Below are 19577 nucleotides of genomic sequence, written 5' to 3'. Positions count from 1 at the left end.
TTTTCTCGGAAACACATATATTCGATAAAAGCTCAATTTGTTTGCGACCATAAACTACGAATCCGTCATATGGTTCTGGGGTACCCTGGTAGTGTGCACGATGCCAGGATATTTAACAACTACTGCCGATTTTCTGTTTGGAGCAGAATGGATAGCAGGCGACAGCGCTACAAGTTGACTACCTCGCTTATAACTCCATTCAGAGCAAATTCAACGAGCGGCACCCTGCATCAGCGAAATAAATTTAATAAAACCTTCAGCCAGTTTCGTATTAGGATAGAGCACTGTTTTGGTCAGCTCAAAGAGCGATTTAGGAGTTTAAAATTCAAATTAGAAACGATTCTTCCATAAGGCTATCAGGCCGTTGGGTGTTGGTCTGCGGTATATTACATAATATTTTTATAACGCTCAGAGAAAACGATTTCGAAATGAGGGAAACCCAGAGGAAGGTTGTCAAAACGACGAACCTGAAAATCAGAGTTTTGTAACCAACGAAGGCGAAGAAAAGCGACGTGCTCTACTATCACTCATGCAAGAATGAAGTCTATAAAGAGTTATTTAATTAATTTTCACATTAAAAATTCTGTCATTTTATTTGTATAAAAGTGAACAATGGAGATCAATGTACATCCACTAGAAAAAATTTCCCTACAGAGTTTTTTTTTCAATATTCATTATTTTCATAACAACATTGTTCGTCATTTGTTTATAAAAATATAGCTAATTTCATAATATAAACCTCTTTTTAGATTTTTTTTAATTGTTTAATACATAGTTTTATAGCTCATTCAATCTTTGTACAATATGTGTTAGCTTGAAGTTGCCACAAAATCCCGTTGATTTTTGATAATTTTTTTTCTGACGGTGTTGTGCATCTCCTTCCATATTTTAAAACACACTTTGTAATATACTAAACTTTAATGGCCTATAAAACTGCTTACCAAAACGGTTTGTAAAAATTCTGAAAAAAATCGTTTATACTATAGAAGGAACTATATTTTCTATAAAAAAAAATAAACGAACACTTTTTTATGAGCACAAAAAACTCTGTAAGGAATCTTTTTCTGGTGGATGTATGTGTAGTGGTGGAAAAATAAGAAAGTATCATCATCTAACAAAAACCATTTGAATCCAAATTTCAAACTGCCAAAGTTAAGAAAATGAGCTATACTTTTATAAAAAATAATAGTAATTAAGTAAAGAAAATAGAACTTAACATAACACTTTAATTTGAACTGTTAGTAGTGAGGTACTTGTAGTAATGGTGAACGTAAACACTGCTTATACATATTATTTAGTTCGATTTCGTACTTTTTAATTCTTTCTTGGCTTTCTAGTTTCAGTTTTTTCTAATTGCATTTTCTCCTCTTTTTCCATTTGAAGTTCTAGTTTTTTAAGCTGTAATTGATTTTCTAGCTCTATTTTCTTTAACTCAAAATTGTTGCATTCTTTCTCTTTTTCTAATTCAAATTTTTTTTTTTCTTCTAGCTTTAACTTTTTCTCTTGAATAGAAATCAAATGATCCATTGAGTTAACACATGCACCTTTTTTTTTGATTTACTTGCTTTAAAATTGGTAAACTCAAGTCCGCTCCGTGATGCTGAAGGCTCAGAAGGGCTCATCTGTCTGGTAGTCGATGGTTCATCTATACAGGTAGAATCAACTGTAGTGTTTATTCCCATTCAGATGAAAGCGTATGATTTAACTCCTCGTAATTGCAATCTGAATCAATAGTGACTTCATACAAATCCTCAACCTCATTTGTGGTTTGTGGTTATGAAGAGACACTAGCCTCATCGCCGGTTTCTAACAGTCCAGCACCTGTTTTGGCATTCCATGCTGCAGCGGGCATTTATGTTGACTTCAAATGTCGCATTTTGTTCTTTTTGGTAAACCATGGAATTGATTGGACGACCACTGAACGATTACCCACTTCTCCTTCTTCTTCTGTTTTTACTTTTATAAAAATATTTATTTATTTTACCTCAAATGATTCCGGATTTTCTTTGACAAGATCAGATACGGCTTGCACAAGCTCCGACGTTTCCAAGTCAGTCCAGCGATGGACCGGATTGTCTCTCTTCCTTTCCTTCTGTGATTGCAAAAGCTAAAATAGAAAGTTATTTGCCGTGAAATGCATAAACAAAACATTCATCAAGGTTAGTTCTTACCTCATTCATTTCGTTGAACGTTTAATTAGATAAAAAGGCTTCAGGACGTACTTCGTTAGCACAGAAATGAAAAATTAAATTGTAAACAAATCGGCTGGCACTCTGCAAGGTTGCATTTCTTGGTTCGTAAGTTTACCAGATCGTTTACGATCTAAAATCGACGTGTGTGCAAAAATTTCATATTGGAAATTATTTATGCGCATGCAATTCTCAACTGCCGCAGAGCAAAACCTACGAAAGTATTTAATTGCTGGCACCCCAAATCATGCTCAACAATCCTCCTTGATACATCACAACTCCCCTGGAGTTGTCTCACACAGAAAGCTGTTGGAGCTCTCGGCATAAAGAGGGGGTTCAAGAGTTACCATCAGCGTTGCCGTTTTGGTCCAATTGGACCAAAATTGGTAGCTTCATTTTCCTTTGATTGTTTGTTCCTTTGGCGAAGCTTTTGGTAGGCAAAATTTTTTCAAAATTCAACCAAATTGAGCATTAAAATATGCTTGCTTAATTTTCTGTTATACGTCCAAAAAATTACTTTCACTTCGCTCACACACATGAGTTTTCTTTGTTTATTCCATATATTATTAAACACACAATTTCATGCAAACAAAAACTCACTTCCCAAAGCTATGATCGATCAGTAGTTGACATTGAACGAAAAATTCCCTATCGTCTTAAAAGAAAAAGTGCTTTCAAGCTGATAGGCAATTTGCAAAGTGTGGGTGTTTTGGTAAAAAAATAGTGAGCGTATGAAAGCAACCCTGCAGTACGGGGGAGCGACTACAGGACTGATAAATCTCTAACTACCTGGTAAACTCCGTCAATTACTGACCGACTACTTGCAGTGTATTTCAGCGATTACTTTTACAAGCCAATGTCCTAGGCTAGGGATGCACAGCAGAGGTGCACGCAGTCGACGTCGCGGGCAAACTGCGCGCACGCGAGCGTGCTAGGCGAGGTGAAGTGAGCTGTACGGAGATGGCATCGTATACATATTTGAGATGTTAGCTTACTACCAATATAGAAGTATTACATATATGTATGTATGTGTACTTTTGCGGCAACTGAGCCAGTGGCATCAGGCCACTAGAAAAATACAAATTTTTCCAAAACAAAAGCGCCAAGTTTTTATTATCATGTTTAATAATTTTTTTGATTCAGTAAAAAGTGTATATACATATCCATTTGCTCACGTTTTTATTAATAAATTAATTTCAATACATTTATAACAACGCAAAACATATTTAATTTACCTATTCCTCACGATTTATTCAGTAAATGAATTCCAACTAAATGTGGAATATTAGTGTATAGTGTATCAAATAAAACACCTCTTTGAGGTAAAATTTTCAAGTGACGAAAGCTGAACTAGAAACACAAAATTTATGATATCAATTTCGGGACGAAAATTATACGCATTTTTTAACTGCCTTTCAAACGTACGGAAAATCTTTTTTTATTCATACGAATCGTTGCAAAAGTTCTGTTTTCTAGCAGTAAACGGAAATTCGCAACGTTCCGAATAAATAAAAAAAGATTTTCCGTACGTTTGAAAGGCAGTTAAAAAATGCGTATAATTTTCGTCCCGAAATTGATTTCATAAATTTTGTGTTTCTAGTTCAGCTTTCGTCACTCGAAAATTTTATCTCAAAGAGGTGTTTTATTTGATATCAATTATTTTGAGGTAGCAAATCAAAAATCGACGAAAATACAAACAATAAACTAAATGTTTTATTTTTCTCAAATAAATTGCTAAAAATATTCTCTAAATCTAAATTATGTATTCAAATCGATGTGTCCATTGAAACACATAGTTTTTCGAATACCGAATAAAGCGAAAAAGGATGATCAAGGATATGATGATATCAAGGATGATATGTATTCGACAATATTAAAAAAAAGGGAAATGATAAAAACTTATCAACTTGGTACCAACTTTGTATACAATAAACAACTGTATTCGTCTGATTGCCTCGTAGTCTAATTGTTGTTAAGATTTCTACTGGGTGTGGGGCACACACATGTGCTTTTTTTTTTTAGAAGTTTTACTTCTATCACGTGTACGGTGTTGCACTCGTGCTATTAAACCAATGATTTTTTCTCAAGTAGTTTTGCTCAGTGGCAATTTATACATATGTATGTAAGTATTAGCGGCACATTGGGTGAACTAAATGCATTCATACATACATATTTATGTACAACTATAGGTAAATATCAGGTAGGTTAAGTGCGGGTGATAAACCCATGTAGCATAGTTAAATACTGTGTACATACCTGCAATTAAAATAGGGAAGAATGTTACAATTTCGGCATGTGACTGAAAAAAACTCTAAAATACACACAAATTGTGGATTCCAAGACATGTACGAAGTGATTAGCACAGCTGCATCCTTCAACTTGTCAACTCGCGGGAAATTCCCCGATTTGCAGGGAATTTCGGTTTAAGTGGCAATCGGGGAATGGGCGATTTTTTTCGGGGAACTGGGTATGTTATTTTTATATCTTAAAGTAACCAAGTTAGACGGATAGGTTAATTTTTAACCATTTGACCCTTTTTGGAGCGACATTTTTTCAATTTGAATAGCAATATCTCCACAACAAGAGTTTTCCCAGATATAAGCTATACACCAGATGAAAGCTAAGATTTTGGGCTAGACTTGTGGAAACTTAGAATAAAATCGACTGACCAGGTTTTGAGAAAATGCCCGAAATCTCTATTTTCAGTAGCCCGACTTTTAGTTTTGAGGCGATAACGTTAAGGCATATTTATATTTTATAATCACAAAAGATAGCGTTAGATAGCTTGTTTGAAGACCCTTCTACTGATATCCAGATCAATGGCATGGACTGAGTAGTGCGGCCTCAGTGGTAGTTTAAAAAATTGCCTTTTTTCGAATTACAGGCAGCAGCCACGACCACACAGGCATACGAATCAAAACATCCTGGAACAAAACCTTCGTAGTTTTTTATGTACTTTAATTCCTGAAAGTTTGAAAAAAATTATTTGATGGTACGTACAGACGCCACATACATATCAAAGCATCTCGTAGTGGAGACACGAACAAAAACACATTTACCTCTATATCTTCGAAGTAGTGGCCGGAACTTAATATATAAGCTATCGTTTGAAAGGTATTGGCCTATAGGTTAGGTTAGGTTAAGGTGGCAGACCCGCAAAGGGGACTCACTTAGACATTTGATTGTCCATTGTGATACCACATTACATAGGAACGGTAACTGCGTAAAAATTACGAGAAGCGCTGGGTGCTCATAATGAAGTTCTTCAAACAGCTGATGTCCACTCCGGAGAGTCCCTCGGGAGTGTCGATGAAATGCGCACCGAGATGCTTAAACCGTAATCTAGCGAATGCCGGGCAGTTGAGTAGGAAGTGCTGAGATGATTCCACCTCGTCTTCCAGGCAACTGGCGCAGTAGGGATCCGTGACGATATTGAGTCGCACCGCGTGGGTTCCCATTGGACAGTGTCCGGTCAGTACCCCTGTGAAAATCGAGAGCTGACGCTTAGCCAGCTGCAGCAGTTCCCTTGACCGCCCGCGGTCCACAACCGGCCAGAAGGACCTTGCAACTCTGCAAGTCGGGGTTTTTTCCCAGCGCTCGCTGAGCCGACCATGAGCCCATCTGTCCAAAAGCAGGCCGCAGGTTGCCAACGGAACTCCAATGCCCTCCCTGTCCGAGGTGATGGCCTCAAGGGTGCCTTGCCTGGCCAGTTCATCAGCCCTGCAATTTCCCGCGATATCACTGTGCCCCGGGACCCAAATTAGCTTGATCTGGAAGTACTCCGAGGCAGTTGAGAGAGAGGTCAGGCATTCCCCAACCAGTTTTGAGCACACCATTAGCGATCCCAGCGCCCTGATTGCCGCCTGGCTATCAGTATATATATTTACCCTCCTTTTTGACAGTACATTGGCCTATAGAATAACACTAGATATGTTGGGTGTGCCCACATGCCCCCTTAAACCAGCAAAAGCAAAAACACGTTTTTTGTTTCGCAACACTTTAGCCTAATTTTTGAGAATCCGGTTAATCGTTTACGAAGCTTGAATATATTTTCTGGACACACTCTGCAAGACCTTTCCAACGGTATAACACATGTCGATTGGACGTCTGGATAAAAACTCCCAAGTCTCTTGTATATATAAGCGAGTCATTTCAGCATGCTACTGTTGCCGCTTTCGTCACTCGCGCGCACTGCCGTGCGCTGTGATACATACATACATATGTACCTATGCATTCGGTGTGCTTAAATTAAAAAAGCATCACTAAATACCGCACCAAGCATTGAATTCCAATTATTTTGGCTTTTTGGTTTCCCAAAAGCACTAAATTTAGTGCAAAATGCACGACCTTGGCAACAGTGAGCTGATCACATCAATGCTCAAACAGTGATGCCAGACCAAGTATTGAGTAAATGCGCTATGTATATCTATTTTTCTTTTAAAGCAAAAGTTCAAATTGGCGAGGGTATTGATTTTTGGTTCTTACATAGAATACTGATAAGATTTACAAACTTATCTTAGGACTTAATTAAAATAATCAACATTCGGCCCTATTCCCGTTGGCGTTGTCGTTATAATAATCGTTTCTATGTCGTTGTCGTTTTTATCGTCGCTTCGTTCCTAAATTCGCATTCTTGAAGTATATTGAAACGACGGAGAAAAGTTATCGAAAACAAAAAATTAAAATTAATAAAGTATGGTAGCGCTGCAATGTTTTGCGTTGTTACTTTTGTCACTGAATTTTGAATTTTGTTATACTAACGAAAAACAAAAGAATGGCGAGTACGGAATTTTATTTTTCAAGTTCAAGTGAGGACAATGAAATGAACAACATAAATAAACATCGCAGGAGATTACGGCATAGCATAAATGTACTAACACTTCCAGATACAATGTAAGAAAATGTATTTGAGTAAATTATTTATATATATACGTACATGTACATATGTGCATATTTTTTAGATTTGTGAACACCTTTAGACTGAACAAAGCTGCGTTTCAATACGTCCTAGAGCAAATCCGCCCGAAACTAAAACGCAACACGCGAAAGTCTGCTATTACGCCAACAATAAAACTGGCAACTGCTTTGCGTTTTTTTGCGCAAGGGTCATATCAGCTTAGCGTTGGAAATGACTTTAATTTGTCGTTGGCCCAACCCACGGTAAGCAAAATTTTATCCGAGGTGTTAGACGCGATGGAAACTACAATTTGCAAAAACTGGGTTACGTTCCAAATGTCGGAAGATGAGGAGATGGAGTGCAAGCGAAGTTTTTTTGAACGAACTGGTTTTCCTGGAATCATTGGCTGTGTAGACGGAACGCATATTAAAATAATTGGTCCCTGCAAAAGCTCTCAACATTTGTACTACAACAGAAAAGGTTTCTTTAGCGTAAATGCAATGATTGTAAATACTTGAATGAATGTAATTTATGGAAGTGATTACTAACTATTTATTCTTTTTTGTATTAGATCTGCGATCATAAAATGCGTATAAGATACGTAGACGCCAGACATCCAGGCTCTGGACACGATTCCTTAATTTGGAATACCAGCCGAGTAAGAAGGTTTTTAGAGGAAAAATATGAAGCTGGTGAACGTAATTCGTGGATTCTTGGTATGAAATTACAATTAATATTGAAATGAGTTTTACATACAAGTTTTTAGGCGATGCGGGTTACCCATTAGAACCATTTCTAATGACACCTTATAGATCAGCGACTGAACACAGTGCGGAAAGCCGCTACAATTCCGTTCATTCCAAAGCCAGAAATATTGTTGAGCGAGTGATTGGAGTACTGAAATCGCGATTTCGCTGCTTTCTTGGAGCGCGCGAGTTACACTATGATCCCCAAAAAATTACTAAAATCGTAAACGCTTGTGCTGCTCTCCACAATATTTGTCTTCACTACAATACTTACTTTCCTGAAGATGATCTACAAACGCCTTTCGAAGAAGCAGAAAATTCTGCCATTATTAATGAAAATGAGGCAGGCAGTAGCTCAGAGGCTTCCAGAATAAGAGATGTGATTAAAAGCAATTTGTCTTTATAAGTTATATTTTTTAATTTTTTTTTTAAGTTATATTTTTTAATACATACTTAAAGTAAAAAAAGAAAAAACACTTCATAAAAAATAAATAAAAATTCAAATGAAATAAATTAGATATTGGAACTTAATTGTTTCTCCAATAACTCAAGCTTCTTTCTTTTTATTGCAGCATCCAGCTCCAAAAGCTCTTCTTCTTTACGCACTTTCCTTTTGTAAATTTTTAGGCGTTCTTCTTCTATCTCATGCCTTTTTCTTTGGTATCTGGAAACATCTTTCATGTATCCCTTAATGGACTGTAAATGGTCGCACTGCACTTCCCGTATTTCGGTCTGCTTCCTCAACAGCTCAATTCTTTCTTTTTCTGCAGGTTTTGTGCTTCTTGAGGACCGCACTCTTGTTGAAACTGTGGGTGTTTCATCTTCCACATATTCTTCGATGACGTATTCTTCGGCGTTTTCTGCATTTGCCTGTACTTGAGAACTCGCAGTCGTTTCATCAAGGTTAAGCAACTCATCAATTTCGGTTTCTTCAACCAAACCCAACTCACTCCCTTTGGGGTTTATTAGCTGCTCAAACTGCAACAAATTTGCCACCGCTTCTTCCAGTGGAGACAGTTGCATTTGTCTATTGGCTCCTCCTCCTGTTGCTCTCGCTTCGGTTTTGTTGTTGACCAGTTTTTTCTTTACCTTGAATTTCAAGTCCTTCCATACCTTTAGTAGAATTGTAGAATCGTTAGTTTTAAGTAATATTTACTGTTAACATAATTTTACTTACTTTATGCCAACCTTCTCCATCACGAACTGGAGGTCCAAAAGGATTTACTTTTTCCGCAACCACGTTCCAAAAACTGTTGAAGTTAAGAGGTTTTGTGCCCTTCCTAAAACCTTTGGCGTACGCGGGATTCTTTTCCATTTCGGAAACTAAAACCTCAAATTGCTGCACGGTAGTAATTTTCATTTTAACTTTATTAAAATCGCAATCCTTTCGCTTTCGTTCTAAAAAATGCGGACGACAGTAGACGAATGTTTCTATGGCGTTCCTATCTTGTTTCAAAATGGAGAATACCGATATATTTCCGATAAACTTCGATAACGCCAACGGTGATGCCAACTTGTCGTTTTTATTTCGTTTTAAAACGACAACGCCAACGGGAATAGGGCCGATTATTTGTGGACGAATATATTTGTGTTCGTATGAAATAGTAGCTTATGTCGGGAGGCTGGCTTTAGTAAAATGTACCATTTCCTAATTCTTTAAACCACAAGGAATTTTTTTATGAACCTTTATACGAATATTGACTTGCTAGCATTTACATTACCGTCTTTTACGTTTATTTTCCAAGAGTTCTTCAACGACTCGGCGCCAGTGAGTCTTTCGCCATCGTATGCTGCGAATGGTTCATTATACTAAAGCCAGTCTTCCGCCATAAGCTACTATTCTATACGAATACAGATATGTATACTTCCTAATCCCTCGCATGAGTTATTATCGGTAAAAAATTGGGTACGCTCAAATCTGGCATCGCTGCAGCAAGTACAGCGCCAGTGAAACAGTGTTGATATTTTAAGTACAATTGTACTTTTTTCAGTACAATTAATTTTAAAATGTACAAAAGTACAATTTGCCGATTTTAAGTACAAACGAAAATATGAATTGTAATTTTGAATGTAAACGTGATTGTGAACAGTAATATTAGTGATGTGCGTTATGGTGATTGCGATTTCTTATCACCGGCGGGTGAAGTATCCCTCATCGCTATTTATTTTGAAAAAATCTTTGGAAATGCATGGCGATCCTGCCGAAATAGAAGTAATTGAGCAATTCGGGGGTTGAAAGTAAGAAAATATATGTAAATTCCATGCGTTGAAATTATAAATTTCCCTTGAGGATTTCCATTTTATCTATAGTGATCTCATTTTGTGTTCATTAATATGAACTGACCTATATAGTGTATTAATGTTTTATCATCAATCTTTGACAAAATTACACGGTCACCCGGTATTTATTTTATTTTTTCAAATAATTTTAATTATTTTTTTTATAAAATTGTAGCTCATTATCAAACAAAACCCTTGCAAATAAGTCGAAACGTGAAAGAATGAAAAAATCAACAAAGTTTCATCAAATTTTCAGTTTTTGTTCAGAATTTGTAGACATGTTTTGGTTTAACAATTTTGTAGTCCATTCATTCTAGTATAATAAGGTGCAAGTTTGAAGTGTCTAGAAAATACCATTGATTTTTTGAATTTTTCTGTTTGCGGTGTTGCGCACTTTCTTTCATATAACGAACGTTCGCATTTTATGTTATATGGATGAATGCGCGTGTAGCGTTGCTGTTTTTTATTCCAATATTTTAAATTAAACTTTATTTTATAGTTTTTCTTAGACAATGATAAATGATGTACACAAATTTCAGTACGGAAAAAAAGTGCAACACCTTCAACGAAAAAAGTTCTCAAAAATCAACACGAATTGAATGTACTATCTCGATCATTTAAACAACTCGGACTCGCCCACCACTAAAAATGGTTATTTAAATCTAAAGTATATATTAAATGATATTTAATATTTGCTTTAGAGATGAAATTTTGACAAATTTGTTTAAGCAAAAATGTTAAGCGCATATGCAGAATGTGGAAGCGAGATTCTTCTGCTTGCGTTTCTATGTTTATATCATTTATCAGTTTAAGCACATACGATTAAATGTAAAAAAAATACTCATTACTTAATACTCAAAAACACTCATTTTACATCACTGTCACACATACAATCTCACTATTCTGTTGACTTCGTTTTCCCCTTCCGATAACTTTTTGCTCCTCGCTTGCCCAGCACCGCTGTGCAAAGCTTTGCACGCGCAGTCGCCCGCGACACATATGTGTAGATTTGGGCATCCCTATCCTAGGCGATAGTCACCACCGGCTCTCTCTGAACTACCGGGAGTTACTAAAGTAGTCACTTGCGTGAATTATGGGCACCCTCTTTCGTAGTTTCTCGCTATTATGCTTCCGACTGGTTCGACTCTGCACTACCATGTGCACTACCAGTGCAGTGTTTTCTGAGGATTTTTATTTTGAGGAATTTTTGAGAAATTTTCTCTCGATATATTGCAGATAACAAATGCATCCATGTTTTACACAACAGAGTTGTAAAATCGCCCTGCAAATTTTTTAACAAAAAGCTTTCCGAAGTTTTATAAAAAGGGGAAATACACCTCACGATCGGCTTGTCAAACACTATTCGAACCTAATTTTCCGATTTCGCCATACACCATGCAAACATGACTCGTTCAAGCAAAGAATTTTGATTTTCTTTCGGTTCACAATGCAATAAAATTATAGTTTAAAAAACTAAAACCTCCCTATTATAATTGCCATTCGTACTGTCATCAGGTATGTAACTTGAGAATAGAAATCGCTGCATCTTTTAGGCGCATCAATATTACATAGTTACATCCCGAGCTAACAAAAGGAAGGTAATAATAAAAAAGTTTGGTTTAGATTTTTTTTCTTGCGTCCTCATTCGGTGAAAATTCCGTTGCGAATGAGGCGATTTCACCATACACAACGTAAGCGGTTTGATCAAACGTCAACATGGCGGCCATAAAATCAAAAAATTTTAATTTTTGTTCACATTTCCCTCAAATGGCTTGGCACACCTTCAAGCACTTCTATACACAACATAAATAGCTTCAAGCAAAGGGATATTTCGCTTGGTTTGTTAAGCTGCTTCTGTGGTATTTTTCACTCTTAAGCACATCTGCATTTGATGCTAAATATTCAAAATGTTATCAATAATTTTTTTAATTCCATCGTTATATTTTCAACATACTTTGAACTTGCAAAATCTTGATAACGAATGGAGAGAACACGCATTGTTCGGTCATAAGAATATTCATATTGATTCTTCATTAGATCCAGAAAATTGTAGGAAAAACGTTTTTGAATTAAAAGATTCTTTAGGTTCATATAAGTTTCCAAATTAAAAAAATTATATCTGCATTACTAATATAGCCCTTCTCTTCTTCTTCTTTTTTGGCGCTGTAACCGCCTAAGCGATTTTGGCCGAGTTTAGCAAAGCACGCCAGTCGTTTCTCCTCTGTGCCAACTGACGCCAATTGGAAACGCCAAGTGAAGCCAAGTCCTTCTCCACCTGATCTTTCCATCGCAGTGGGGGCCTCCCTCTTCCTCTGCTACCACCAGCGGGTTCCGAGTTGAATACTTTCAGAGCTGGAGCGTCGGTGTCCATTCGAACGACATGACCAAGCCAGCGGAGCCGCTGTAATATAGCCCTTAGTAGTTTAAAAATGTGTACAACTGGGGAGAGCCACGAAATCCCCGAAAACAGAATCCCCAAATACAAAATCCCCAGTTTCAAAAAAATCCCCAAATACATTATCCCCAAAATCTATTTTATTTATTTATTTATTTGGTCTACAGAAAAATGTTTTCTTACAGACGAATGAGAATAGAACATTTAGATATTTAAGTATGTGTGATATATTACAGAGTAGACTAATTATACATATTAATTTGTAAAAATAATAATAATAATAATAATATAAAATAGCAGGTTTGGTAGCTGGCGAGGCCTAGTCTTCAGTCTACTTTTGTGTGCGGCGGGCGGAAAGACTAGTTTCGGCTCCGCGCTGCGGACAGGCTGTTGATCATGGTCGGAAAGGTCGGGGTTTCCGGTCCATGTTCCCGAAGACATTACTTTGTCTTCAGTCTACTTTTGTGTGTGGCAGGCGGAAATCTCTAGTTTCCGCTCCGCGCTATGAACAATCTGTTGATCATGGTCTGCACTTTTCTATAACGGTAAATTTCAGAAATGCTTGAAGCTTCGATATTTCGAAATTTAAGGACGCTAATTTTACCCAAAATTGATACTAACAACAATCCAAATGTCGTATAAATTCCTTGGTGCAAGTGACTTTTACACTTCGGGTGGTTAACTTCTGCTAAAGTCAAAGAAAAACAAGTAAATAAGTCCAAGTTCAGACGAAGCCGAACGTTAAATACCAGGCGCACGTATTAAATATAGTTCTTCCACCCCTATTTCAAATATTTTCGATGATATGCTCAGTTTGAGTGAATGAAACAAAAATCAATGAAGCGGTTACCGAGATACACTTATGTATATAGTCATAAGTGGGTGGTGCCACGCTCATTTCCCAAAATTTCATAATAATCATGTCCTTTTTATGTGTTATGTGTATCATCCGAATAAATTAGCGTCCTTTAATTACGAAATATCGAAATTTCATTTAACTGAAATTTACCGTTATGTGAAAACGGGCGTAATTTTAGTCCGACTTCAAACATTTTTAAAATCTTAGGTTTCTGCATCAAGTACAATAATCGTACCGAGTTGGGTAAAAATTGTTAAATTGGTTACCGAGATATATGTACATATACATATTTACACGACATTTCTGAAGCATCGAAGCCGAGGATACAATTTTATTTTTAGAATAAAAAAACAAAATTTTTTATTACAGCGTTATTTAAAATAAAACAAAGAGTAAACAAGTAAGAAAGTCTAAGTTCGGCCGGAGCCGAGCATTAAATACCCGGCGCAAATATTAAATATAGTTTTTTCACCTTTCCGAAAACTACCACTACATGGTAAGCAGGGGAGGTTTTACCATTATTTTAAACATCTTCGATAGAACGTTCAGTTAGACATAATGAGATAAACTTATCTATATCTATACTAATTATATAAAGAGAAGTCCCTTTTTTTGTAACAGGTAATCTCAGGAACGGCTTTTCCGATAGGTGGAACAAGGACAGATCTATTCGAAAAAATCTTATTATGGTCCGATTTGCTTAAAATTTGGTACGCAGGTAGATTTTTGCCTGGATTAGCATATATGTTCCTTTTTTCCGCGAAGTGGACCAGGGAAAAATCATATCTATGTTACGATTTGATTCAAATTTTGTACTTAGGTAGCTTTTTGCCTGGATAGGCATCCTATAAGCCTGTTTTCCAATTTTCATACAAAGCAACCACCATATCAAGGGGCGAATTCGTCACTAGGCAAGTTTTTTTTGCGACGATCAGAAACAACGGATACAGCCAAAATATAATAATAATATATAATATAGCTATACTAATAAATGTTTTGAAAGCCGTTTTTTTAGTGTTCGCAAAGCTCGAGAGCGGCTGAACCAATTTTTTTTTAAACTTCAGACACCTGCCGCACGTGTCCCAAGGACGGTTTTAGGCGTGGCACCTCCAATACAAACCGAATATTTTCATACTCAATATCTCTGGAAGTGTTCATGGTAGTGTTCTGGAACTTGGTACGGAGATATACGAAATCAATCGCATACTGTTGGAGAAAAATTGGAGCTATTGGAAAAGGGGGCTTGGCGCCTCCAATACAAACCAAATTTTTCATACTACATACGTATCTCTGGAAAAGTCCATGGTAGAGTATTGGAACTTAGTATGAGATATATGAAATCAACCGCATACTCATGAAGAAAAATGGGAGCTATTGGAAAGGGGGCGGGTGCACCTCCCATACAAACCGAATTTTTATACTGCATATCTCTGAAAGTATTCAAGATACAGTACTGGAACTTCGTGTGGAGATATGTATGTATATGAAATCAAGCCCATACTCATGGAGAAAATTGGGGCTATTTGAAAAGGGGGCGTGAGGCCTACACACGTGCCGACTTTTAGCTATCTTTGAATGTATTTGTTATTCTTCTGTAGGTGTGTTTGTGAGTGAAATCCCCTAAATAGTTGTACGGATTTTAACGAAATTGTTTGTGTGTGAGTGGGTCTCTGGATGGTTTGATTTCACAATTTAATCCTCCAGTGGGCGTTGTAGTTGAGTTATTACTAAAAATCTTATTTATGATCCAATATTTTGAATATGTATTGCTAATGTTAAGAGCAATACTATTGCAAAAACGTGCTGCCAAGTGGCGCTGGTGCCGTAAAGGTCAGATTAAATGGACCTGTTACGCCATGGAGTATATCGAACTCTCCTGCGTTACGATTGGCCCAATGGATGTGATTTTCCAATATTTTATGCGTTCAAGCTTTTAAGGTATTTCGTCTGAAATAAGTATATGTATATTGCATTTCTGTAGAACAATGATTCGCACCCATTTTGAAATTGCCACCCACTATACTGCAAAGCTTCTAGGACATTCACTATAGAACCGGCTCATTGTTGCCGCCAGGGAGTGAAGAGGACAAAATTCTTCAAATTTATTTCGTTTCGCGAATAACCGTGCTATGAAATGCTGCACAGTTGGAGAATTTCAAGAACTTCTTCATGGATATAAGGGCCATTTCATTGTGACTAGTGGGACATTTTACTCCAGAATGTGATCAATTATGATTTTTAACTATGTCGTCGGAGCTTATACAACAGCGATAGATATTTTTTAACATAGAATGATAACTTATGTATAAAATTGCTTTAACAAAAATACCAAACGATTTCTTTGTTTTCTGTAACTATCATTTGAATGAATGTGACTGGCGGGACACCGAAAAGAACTATATTTTACCCTTGTGCACTCAAAGATGAATTTTAACCAAAACACTTAATCTTCACAAACGACGTTTTTGTGTTATAAAATATAAACTATACGCTTAAGTGTTTCATAAAAATGAGGTTTATATAATCTTCATAGCAATATTAAAAAATATTTAAAGCTGTGACTGGTGAGACATCTTCTTGAGACTGGTGTAAAGTAATTATGCATGAAATAAAAGTTTCCATAGACAAAAATTACACCTTGCTTTGATTTTTGTAATACTTTCCACAGGTTAATGAAATGTAGTCATTCAAAAAGAGGTTACTACTGAAATAGAGACAATTAGGGCATATTGAAATTTATGTCGTTTTCCTCTTTTCAATGGAATGACCCATAACACTTTCCTTAGGTTATTTAAAGCGGCAAATGACCACCAAACCATAATCTTAGCAGATGAATGTGCCATTGAAAATCCTAAACGTGAATTGTTGGTGACAATGTTGGACCACAAAATTTCAATAAAAAAATTAAAATTTTGGGCGGGACGAAGTTCGCCGGGTCTGCTAGTATAGTAATATGTGGGATGTAGCACGCCCTTTTCCAAAATTCCAAATAATGTTACTTCTTTTCAAGGGACTGTTGTAAGTATAAATTTTTAGTAAATTAGCGTCCTTAAATTTCTAAATATCGAAGTTGCATGCATTTCTGAAATTTACCGTTATAGTAACCGTAATTTTAGTCCGATTTCAATAATTTTCAACGTTTTGCTTCTACGTGGCAAGCACAATAACCGTATTTAGTTTGGTACAAATTACTATAACGGTTACCGAGATACATATATGTGATCATAAGTGCGCGGTACCACGCCCATTTTCCAAAATTTTATCATAAACGTATTTACAGATTGATCGACGATTTCGTATTTCCCTTAATTACCGTTATGTGGGATGTGGGCGTGGTTATTGTCCGACTTTAAAAATTTGCTGCCATTTGGTATGTTGTACCAAAGCCAATAACTGTGCCAAGTGGGGAAAAATTGGTAGAGCGGTTACCAAGATGGGCATATGTAATAAAAAGTGGGCGTGGCTACGCCGATTTTCCAAAAATTTATAATATTCTTATTTTTCGTCTAAAAATCATTGTAAATATCAGTTTTGAGTGAATAAGCTTAGTAGTTACTAAAATATCGCAGTTTTCGTATTTCTGAACACCACGATTTTCAATACCATCCGTCCTACACCCGAAAGTACACGAACGAAGTTTCGTTAACATATCTCAATTTTTACTCCAGTTATCGTGTACACAACCGGACGGACGGACGGACACTCTGATCATTTATGTACTGATTTTTACTGATTTTATTCATTTCTTCAATCAGTACGCTAATATCTTGATTTATTAAAATGTGTACTAAATTTTCAATTCAAACAAAATACTTTAGGATTTTCATAAGGTTTTTACATAACGCTGGGTCTTTCTTGAACTGCACTGGAAAAAGTAAGAAGAAAATAATTTAATTATAGTTAACACGTTTCCGATAATGTTTGATATGCCCAAGAAATTAATACAACAAAAAGATCAATCGTTTTATGGGCATATCACCGGGTCGTTATGTACCAGTTGCGATAATTTGCTGGAGCTTAAATTATTTAAAAAAAGGCTGACGTTTTTCATGTCGAGTGTTGTTAGTTATCTCGAAAATATCTTTCAGTATAATAAGAGCAAATTTGAATATAGTTTTTTTGCCTATAACTTAAGCTGCCTTTAGATGAGACGATTTTTTGACAGGCGATAATCGCCTGCAAAAGTTGACTTGCTGTCTACTTTGAGGCAAGCGATTTTTGGATCACCATTTACACAAGCGATTTTTTTGAGCAATGTTGAATCGCCTAGAAAATCGCCTCATGTAAGTTAAGCTTTATAATTCTTGTTTTCTAAGTTTACTTGTAAAAGAGTTTTGCATACAAGACATAGATTTAAATAGATACTCTTTTTACTTTTCCACAGTTTGAAAAAATATGTAATTTTTTTTTTTAAATACCACACTTAAACGAAGCAAGTATAAAGTTTGCTTCCTGGCGCAAAGAGAGAAACCGGCGTCTGATTAAAATTTTTAATAATTTTAAAATTAAATGTATAGAATTCTTCGACTATATTTAGAGGAGATGGCTGAACTCTGCCTAACTCAGGTTAATGTACTTCACAATAAGTTTGGTAAAGTATTAGATCTTGTTTATGTTGATGATGCATCTAAGTCCGTTGTAAATAAGTGTGATCCACTAGTTTTGCCCGAAGATGACTATCACCCTGCTATGGAGGTATCTTACGAAGTTATAAGTGATGGTCAAAATTGCAGTACCCCAGCATACGAACCAAATATTCGCTTTGATTTTTGAAAGCCAACTTTAAAATGCTTAGCAAAGAACTGTCTAAGTTGTCGTGGCCTGCATTTAAAGAAAATATTGAACAAAGCGTTTCACTTTTTAACTTTACTTTACATAAATTATTTGAAAAGCATGTGCCTAAACGCATGTATGTTCCTGAAGAGCAAACACAGTTATGGTTCACTAAACAACTGAGAAATTTGAAAAACAGAAAGTCGCGTTATTTTAGATTACACAAAAAAACCGGTTTACACTCATACTATGTAAAATACTAACTTTTGCGTCATAAGTTGTTTGAATTAAACAAAAATTGTTATAAAGCTTACTTGTGTAAAATCAAACGGCGTATAATATATAACCCCAAATCATTTTATGACTTCGTAAACTTCAAGCGAAATGTACGTGGGTTTCCTTCCGCCATGAAGTATCAAAATACCGTCTCTAGCGATAATCAAACAATTTCTAACATGTTCGCTCAGTTTTTTAAATCCAATTATTCCATTAACTCACATGCTAACATTGACTATCCTTTTTAACTACGTCCAATGAACTCAATAAATATCCCAGTAATATCTCCCGATGATGTAGTAGTTTATCTGAAATCCTTAAAGCAGTCCTTCAGTTAAGGTCCTGACCAGATCCCTACTTGTATTGTTATAAATTGTGCTGATTATCTCTATGAGCCGTTAACAGCGTTATTTAATTTGTCTCTTAAAGAAGGCATCGTTCATAGCCCCGTTACATAAAAGCGGTAGCAGATCTTCAGTGGAGAACTACCGGGGAATAGCTAAGCTTTCTGCAATTCCTAAATTATTTGAAGCAATTATAACAAATCAGTTGACGCATTCTATCTCTTTTAACATTTCATATAGTCAACATGGATTTTGCAAGGGCAAATCAACTTCTATAAATTTACTTGAATTAACATCCTATATATCTCAAAAGCATTTAGTGAAAGCAAAACTGTTGATGTTATAAATACAGACTTCAGTAAAGCATTTGACAAAGTGTGCCACTCGTTGCTCATCTACAAACTTGATCTTCTTGGTCTTCCACCTAATTTTCTACGTTGGATCTCTTCATACCTCTATGATAGATCACAAAGGGTAATGTTTAAAAATACTATCTCTGACGTCATTGATGTTACTTCAGGAGTCACTCAAGGTAGCCACCTAGGCCCGATTCTCTTCTTGCTTTTTATAATCGATATTTCTACTAGAGCTCTCGATTTTGTTCGCACATTTTCAAACAGCCCGGGTATATGAGCAGCGAGTACTCGCACACTTGTTCAATGCTCATTACTCGAAAATTTTCGAGCATGAGCTCGAGCAATTCGAGTTTTTTCGAGTAATTTGAGCAATGTTTTTTTTTATTATATTGACATTTTTGGTAGCAACTTTTTAAATTTTTCAAATTATTGATATATAATGCAAAGATTGTTACATTGGTA

The 19577-nt window shown here is 36.1% G+C and overlaps 2 protein-coding genes across 2 annotated transcripts; one reads left to right on the top strand and one right to left on the bottom strand.

Annotated features, from left to right (window-relative positions):
* Window positions 1–7011: 7011 nt before the first annotated feature.
* Window positions 7012–8238, top strand: LOC118735023 (putative nuclease HARBI1). Its single transcript, XM_036464618.1, has 4 exons — window positions 7012–7082; window positions 7151–7592; window positions 7658–7802; window positions 7853–8238. Exons 1-4 carry the CDS (start codon window positions 7012–7014, stop codon window positions 8236–8238), a joined length of 1044 nt encoding a protein of 347 aa, XP_036320511.1.
* A 107-nt stretch (window positions 8239–8345) lies between these two features.
* On the bottom strand, window positions 8346–9271 carry LOC118735010. Its single transcript, XM_036464614.1, has 2 exons — window positions 9010–9271; window positions 8346–8945 (listed from the first exon to the last, which is right to left on the bottom strand). Exons 1-2 carry the CDS (start codon window positions 9190–9192, stop codon window positions 8346–8348), a joined length of 783 nt encoding a protein of 260 aa, XP_036320507.1. The 5' UTR covers window positions 9193–9271.
* Window positions 9272–19577: the final 10306 nt, after the last annotated feature.

The sequence above is a fragment of the Rhagoletis pomonella genome, unplaced genomic scaffold (assembly GCF_013731165.1).
Source record: "Rhagoletis pomonella isolate Grant_MI unplaced genomic scaffold, Rhpom_1.0 Rhpom_scaffold_00001, whole genome shotgun sequence".
NCBI classification, from domain to species: domain Eukaryota; kingdom Metazoa; phylum Arthropoda; class Insecta; order Diptera; family Tephritidae; genus Rhagoletis; species Rhagoletis pomonella.
Note: the sequence above shows the minus strand (reverse complement) of the source record. Positions and strands in the feature narration are given on the sequence as shown.